Source organism: Abrus precatorius, unplaced genomic scaffold (genome assembly GCF_003935025.1).
Source record: "Abrus precatorius isolate BTA unplaced genomic scaffold, Abrus_2018 Scaffold8, whole genome shotgun sequence".
Classification (NCBI taxonomy): Eukaryota; Viridiplantae; Streptophyta; class Magnoliopsida; order Fabales; family Fabaceae; genus Abrus; species Abrus precatorius.
This window is the reverse complement of record NW_020874428.1, coordinates 12,541,217-12,548,701: the sequence shown is the minus strand read 5'-3', so window position 1 is coordinate 12,548,701 and position 7,485 is coordinate 12,541,217. Positions and strand designations below refer to the sequence as shown.

The following is a 7,485-nucleotide window of genomic DNA, read 5'->3' as shown; positions in this document are numbered from 1 at the left end:
GCTAGTAAATTTTCTGCACTATATTGTTCTGTATTTTCATCATTTTCTTTTAGTGTTTCTGCTGTGTTCAGTTTTTCTTAGTGTTATATGCATGGGAAAAATAAAAACAAGACTGTTCTTGTATTTGATCCGGACATAGAAAGAACATTGAGGAGGCTGAGAAACGAATTAAGAGCAGAAAATTCAATAAGGAAAGAGCAAGAATTGGAATCTACACCTTCTACTCCTAAATCGGAAGAACTTCAAATTCCTTCTCCTACACCACCAACACCTCAAGAGAAGATAATGGCAAAACAGAACATGATGAGAACTTTAGGAGATTATGCAGTGCCTAACATGCATGGATACAATTCCTCTATAGTCAGACCAACCATACAAGCCAACCATTTTGAAATAAAACCAGCCTTACTTCATTTAGTTCAGCAAGATCAATTTTCTAGTTCAATTTCGGATGACCCTAACTTGCATATCTCTAACTTTTTGCAGCTTTGTGATACAATAAGGATGAATATTAGATTGAGACTATTTCCATTTTCATTAAGAGATAAAGCTAAATGTTGGCTGCAAGCTCAACCACAAGGAAGCACCACTACTTGGGCAGATCTTATCAATAAATTTCTTACCAAGTGTTTTCCACCATCTAAAGCTACCAAACTAAGAGGAGAAATTATATCATTTATGCAGCAAGAAGGGGAATCTTTATATGAAGCTTGGGAGAGGTATAAAGAATTATTGAGGAAATGTCCACACCATTGCATATCAGAATGGATGCAGCTGGAAACTTTCTATAATGCAATGAGTCCAGCCACTAGAACCATGATTGATGCAGCTGCGGAAGGATCATTGAATAATAAATCATTGGAAGAAGCTCAACAAATTATAGAGATGATGACTTCATCTATGTATCAAAATTCTAATTCTAGAGACTCTACAAGGAGTGGAGGATATGAAGCTAAAATTCTTGAGACTTTTCTTACACAAAACCTGCTGCAAAGTCAAATGTTTTCAGAACAAATTGCTACACTAACTCAACAAATAAGCAATTTATAGGCTGCTCCAATTCAGAATACTCAACTTACTTGTGATTTTTGTGGAGGAAATCATGCTAATGGAGCATGTGATGTATCTACAAATGAACCTTAAGAGCAAATTAATTACAAGGGAAATTTTCAGAGACAACAACCTTCATTTTCACCTGGTTTTCAGTATCCTAATAGCAGAAATCAGCAGTACTCTAATTGGAACACTCAATATTCTATTGCAAAGAATTTTAATTCTGCTTTACCTTTTTCTGGTGCAGGTCTAGCAGCACAACAGTCCTATTTTCAAGGGAATCCAGCCACTCAACCTTAAAGGAATAAAATATTCTCCAAGCCTATGACTGAAAGGTTGAATGAGATGGAGGAAACCATGCTACAATTTATGAAAGTAACCCAAACAAGCTTCAAGAATCAAGAATCTTCTATGAAGAAGCTTGAAACTCAAATTGGATAGCTGGCTGAACAATTATCTAGCAGAGAAAAGGGGAGATTTCCTAGCAAAAAAGTTGTAAATCCAAAAGAACAATGTTAAGCTGTAATGATTAGGAGTAGAGCTGTTGTGGGGAGTTCCAAACCTGCCAAAAAAAGAGGAAATAACATATTGCAGAGGAGAAATTAAAATTTGATCTAGATGAAGGAAATTTTACCTTGCTGAAAAGAGAAAATTCAGAAAAAAAGAGTTTTCCAAGGGCTGTAAGGAAGACAAAGAGGCAAATACTTAAGGAAACTAATCAACCTATTGATGAGGAGAAATGCACGAGACTTCCTTACCCTCAAAGAATGCCCAATCCAAAACAAGAAAAACAATTCGAGAGGTTTCTAGATGTCTTCAAGAAACTTCAAATAAATATTCCTTTTGCTAAAGCACTTGAGCAAATGCCTTCCTATGCCAAATTCATGAATGAGCTGTTATCTAAGAAAAGAAAGCTTGATAAAATAGTCCCTTTGATTGAAGAATGCAATGCTATTCTACAAGGGAAGCTCCCTAAAACATTAAAAGATCCAGGTTCTTTTAGCATTCCATGTTATATTGGAAATTGCATCGTGGGGAAAGCTTTATGTGTTCTTGGGGCCAGCATTAATCTCATGCTTCTTGCTATCATGAAGAGACTTGGAATAGAAGAAGTCAAGCGTACTAGCATAACTTTACAACTTGCGGACAGATCTTACACATATCCTTATGGTGTTGTAGAGGATTTGCTAGTTATGATTGACAAATTTGTTTTTCCTGCAGATTTTGTAATTTTGGACATGGAAGTGGATGCCAACATTCCTTTAATTTTGGGCAGACCATTCTTAGCTACAAGAAGAGCTTTAACTGATATTCAGAAGAGAGAACTTATGTTGAGAGTGTAGGATGAGAAGGTTGTTTTTAATGTATTTGAGGCACTCAAACATTCCAATGATGATGTTACTTGTATGAGAGTTGATATTCAAGATTCTATTACTTTCCCTCATTTTATTGATAATGCTGATGAAATTTCATTGTTAAAGGAAATAATAGTTGCAGGGAATCATTTTGCTGCTGTAAAAAAAGAAGAACACTTGAGAGAATATGTGCAGCAGCTGGACACCTTGCCAATTGTTCCTTTTTCGGAAAATCCAGCAAAGGAAGAACTGAAAAATGAAATGAAGGAAGAGAAGATTGAGAAACTAGAGCTGAAACAATTACCTTCTCGCTTGAGATACATTGTTGAGGATTTTAAGAGCCCATAAGTCTGCAATTGGTTGGCATATTTCAGATTTAAAGGGGATCAATCCAACTTTTTGCAAGCATAGAATTATGTTTGAAGAACATTTTAAACCGGTAGTACAGCCACAAAGAAGACTAAATCCAGCCATGAAAGAAGTAGTGAGAAAAGAAGTAATGATGTTGCTGGATGCAAAGATTATTTACCCAATTTTTGACAGCCAATGGATTAGTCCAGTCCAAGTTGTCCCTAAAAAAGGAGGGATGATCGTTGTGCCTAATAAAAAGAATGAATTAATTCTTAGAAGGGCTGTCACGGGTTGGCACATGTGTATCGACTATAAAAAATTAAATAATGCAACTAGAAAAGATCACTTTCCATTGCCATTCGCTGATCAAATGTTGGAAAGACTAGCTGGACATGCATTTTATTGTTTTCTTGATGGATATTCTGGCTACAATCAAATAGCGGTGGACCCTATGGATCAAGAGAAGACTACATTTACATGTCCATTTGGAGTCTTTGCATATAGAAGAATGCCATTTAGGTTGTGCAACGCTCCCGCTACTTTTCTAAGGTGTATGTTGTCCATTTTCTCTAATTTAGTAGAGAAAATTATTGAAGTGTTTATGGATGCTTTCTCTGTTTTTGGCAATTCTTTTGATAATTGTTTAGCTAATTTGTCCACTATTTTGCAGAGATGTCAAGATACTAACCTTGTTTTGAATTGGAAAAAGTGTCATTTCATGGTTCAAGAGGGAATTGTCCTTGGCCACAGAATTTCAGAAAAGGGAATGGAGGTGGATCAAGCAAAAATAGAAGTTATTAGTAAACTATCTCCACCGATTAATGTTAAGGGAGTTAGGAGTTTCTTGTGTAGCATCCTAAATTACTAAAACTCTGATATCAAACTTTATAATATAGTAGTTCATAAAATACCAAAATCTGGTAAAATTTTTTTTTCTTCATACAATTATAAGTATAATTCCTTTTCTCTGTGAGAGAGTTAACATGCATATATGTTTCTCAGCTCATCATTCCATAGGAAACTAGCATTCCTCATTTAATTCTCAATAGCACAAGATAGTAAGAATATATGCAACTCATAGCATGGAAGTACCTCAATATATTAAACATTAGTTGCAGAAATTGTCAAGTACTGACACAAAGTTGAGAACGATAAGCATTATCCAAATACAACATAACATAACATAATATAAATAAACAAGACTTCCTAAGAGCAGTTCCCCTAACACATAAATAAACAAAACAGTCATCAATCATAAGGAGAGTAATTCTTGATGGGATCAAACTCCTCAGAAGATGTAAGGGAAGCAGAGCTAGAAGAAGCAGCAACAACAAAGTCTCCACCGTTCTCCTCCATCCTTCCAGCAGTGCGAGGAGATGAACGGGTATCAACAGTGGATAACAAAGTAGAGGGGTAAGCAGGATGCATGCAGGATGGCATAGTAGTGTACCTAATGGAGGATTCCACCACATGGACATCCCTCTCCATTAGCACAGGTGGAGAAGTAGGGGGCATAAAAGGAAATGGCACAGGTGCGGGAACTAGCCTAGTAATAGGAGTACGAGGGTTAATAGACATGGGAGTCAGGGAAGCAGACAAGGTAGAGTAAGGTAATTGAGTGTCACCAGGAGGAACAGAAAAGACAATCTCAATAGGGGTGTTGGCAGCATACTAGGTGATCCACGAACCTCCACTCTCCCATCCATGAATTACTCGAGCAAATCCGCAGAAGATGCTCTACTGAGCCGCAGAGTCAAACACCCACATATCCTCTTCAGAAGGAAGGATCCACAGCTTCACCTTGTTCCTGTCCATCTATATAAATAAAAGAAGCATGACACAAGGCAACATAAACAAAGGGGTGAGTTCTCCAAACACAAACATCATTCAATAGCCATACCCCAAGGAAGGCGGCATCATAATCACAAGTCAGTCCAACAATCAACATTCAGCATCATCAAATATTCAATAATATAGTAGGGTGATAAATAATATTCATAATCATTGCCAATTTCACAAGTACTCAATCATCCCTAATAGTGATGCACATGATGCATGAATGCAGGTTTCGATCTCACCCATATAGTCACTCATGTGTCAATAGCACGCAAATGATGCCCGGGAATCCTATTCCTCTATGACTAGCAACTTGCTCAACTTTTAGCATAGAGATAGATAGATAGAATCAAGTCGTATGGCGATCGGAGGACTCCTTTACCTACTTTGCACAGTGATATGATAGATAGAAATAGAATAATAGCACATCATTCGATGTGTAGTGCCATTCGGCACATTCAGGAATGGACCTCAATGACCCTAGTGTTATAGAGTTCACGTCAGGTTTGGCTAAGGTCTTGCAAGTGGGTCACGACCTGCCTACAGGGAGCTTAAATGCCATGTGCCACTTAGGTCGGATGTTCCCCCTTTCGCCACCCCTAAAAGGTCTACTTCGAACTGAACTTCCAACACCTACAGTTGTGCCTCTGTTAAGCCATCAAGTCATTTCACAAGATAATATGATGCATGAAGTAGCATTCTCAGTTTTCTTGTGATAGTTTTCTCAATTGATTTTGTTTAGCCGCTTGGAGGCTATTGCACAGTAATAATAGAAGCCATTATGGGCTTAGAATCATAGCATATAGCATAAAGCTAGAAGTCATCATAGACTTAGCAACATGGATAGATAATCTCCATGAGTCACATGCTGTAGCATAGATAGATAGATTCCATGAGTTTCACAATAGTTCTCAATGAGTTCATAATAGTTTCTAGATAGTATATTTTCAGGAACTCAAGCATAGCATGGATCTTTCATCATAATTTCATAATCTCATGGTTTTATAGATTCATACTCATGGAAAATTTTAGTGCAGCATATAATATTTTGGACCTTAACTTAGGCAATTCATTCAAGCCTTCTTGATTCATTTCCTTTTTCTCAATTTACTCTTTTTCTTTCATATTTCAAATCTAATCTCTCTTGTAATTTAATACACTCCCATTTCTCAAGCCTTGCAATCTCACCATTCAAGTTCATTCTAACCATTTCATTTATTTCCATCATCTCTAACACCTTCTAAACCATAAATCATTCAACTCAAACTCTTGCTCTCTTGATTCTTTCCTCTCGGTTTTTCTCTCTATAAAAGGAGTATTCATCAAACTTAAATTTCCTCTAAACCATCAATTAGTCAAGTTGATTCCCAATGATCCAAGGTCATTACTTCTCTGTTTTTGCACTCTTTATTAGAGAAGTTCAATCAAGCTTAGGTTCTTTCTATACCATCAATTTAATCAAAATAATTTGCAACACACAAAGTTCTTTCCTCTCAGTTTTTCACACTTTTTCCTCATATGTCGCTTGCTGATTTTTCATTCCTCATACTCAGTTACTCAGAAAACAACTAGATTGTAACGTTTCCAATAAGTCCAATCATATCCATGGTCCATTTCAATCAAACAGCCCTCAAGGGCACTAGATCATTAAGATCATAGTATGATAAAATTATTTTCGCTGCACATTAATATAATTCATAAATCCTTTCATAGTGGAATGCAAATGATGCATGCGATACTATCAAAATAGCAATTCCATGGCGTAAATCATTTTACATAGCAAGTAAATTAAGTTTTCAGCCATGCATCACATCATGCTCCTTCACGGTTTTCTAAGAGCAAATCATCTCACATCATTCACACTTTTCCAGCAAATTCACACAAGTAATTTTCAACATTTTCCAACACCATAGCAAGGTAAAAATCAAGTCATGTACTTATTCTCATCCAAGGTCAATCATACAAGTTTGCAAGCAATAATCAACCATACACACAAGCAAAGTCCAGCACGGTTCAATCAATCAAGCCATGGTATAACTCATTCACTTCCATTCAATTTCCTTACGCCTAAAACAAAGTATGCAAAGTATAGTTCAACTTTTTGCAATTTCTTAAAGGTCAAAACTGAGGTTGTCCACTAGAATTAGCACTTCCTTTTGTATAATCCCTTTTTATAGTTTATACCAACCTTTTTCAAATAGTTTCAAGACCTCAAAATACCAAAGTTCTAGCCTTTTTCATAAGAATCAAAACTGTCCAGCATTATAGTTTATTTATTCACCTAGGTTCAAAGTATGCAAAATAGAGAAACTAACATGTAATCATATAGCTTCATCATCAAAGTGCATGGCTTTTATTCTCAACAAGGGTTCATGCTTAAAAAGACAAAATCAAGGCAATACAAGGTGGTTTTAGCACTCAACCACTTAATTTTCCAAAAATCTTGAAACTAACTTGTTTCAAGAATGATTAAACTTTAGAACAAGGAATCTGAAACATGCAAAGGTAGGAAATTAACATGCAACACCTTGTCTTACCATCCAAATACAAGATTTTTGGTTAGAAATGAAGATTAAGCTAAACAAATGGAAAATCGAAACACATAAGAGTTGAAATCTACATGCAAGTGAAGGAATTTATCATGCAAGTTCACGGTTCCATGGTTCCAAAGGTGGATTATTAATTTGAACAAGAGATTCAACAAAATAAGTTCAAACCCGTGACATGCACAAGGAGAAATCAACATGCAATTGTCAAAAATACATGAATTGTTAGAGCTCTTGCTGCACAATAGAACATTTTTTTTTTTTGTGATGTGATAATGTTTGATGCATTTTTTATATATATGTATTTTAATGATCATGTTGTAAAATACCTTGAGTAACTTTAA

The 7,485-nt window shown here is 35.9% G+C and overlaps 1 protein-coding gene and 1 non-coding gene across 2 annotated transcripts; one reads left to right on the top strand and one right to left on the bottom strand.

The window, feature by feature from the left end:
* Nucleotides 1–651: 651 nt before the first annotated feature.
* On the bottom strand, nucleotides 652–758 carry LOC113848705. Its single transcript, XR_003501967.1, has one exon. It is a non-coding gene; the product is annotated as a small nucleolar RNA R71 (small nucleolar RNA).
* A 1,062-nt stretch (nucleotides 759–1,820) lies between these two features.
* Nucleotides 1,821–2,396, top strand: LOC113874245. The gene has a single exon (XM_027512477.1). It carries the CDS (start codon nucleotides 1,821–1,823, stop codon nucleotides 2,394–2,396), a length of 576 nt encoding a protein of 191 aa, XP_027368278.1.
* The last annotated feature ends 5,089 nt before the right edge of the window (nucleotides 2,397–7,485 follow it).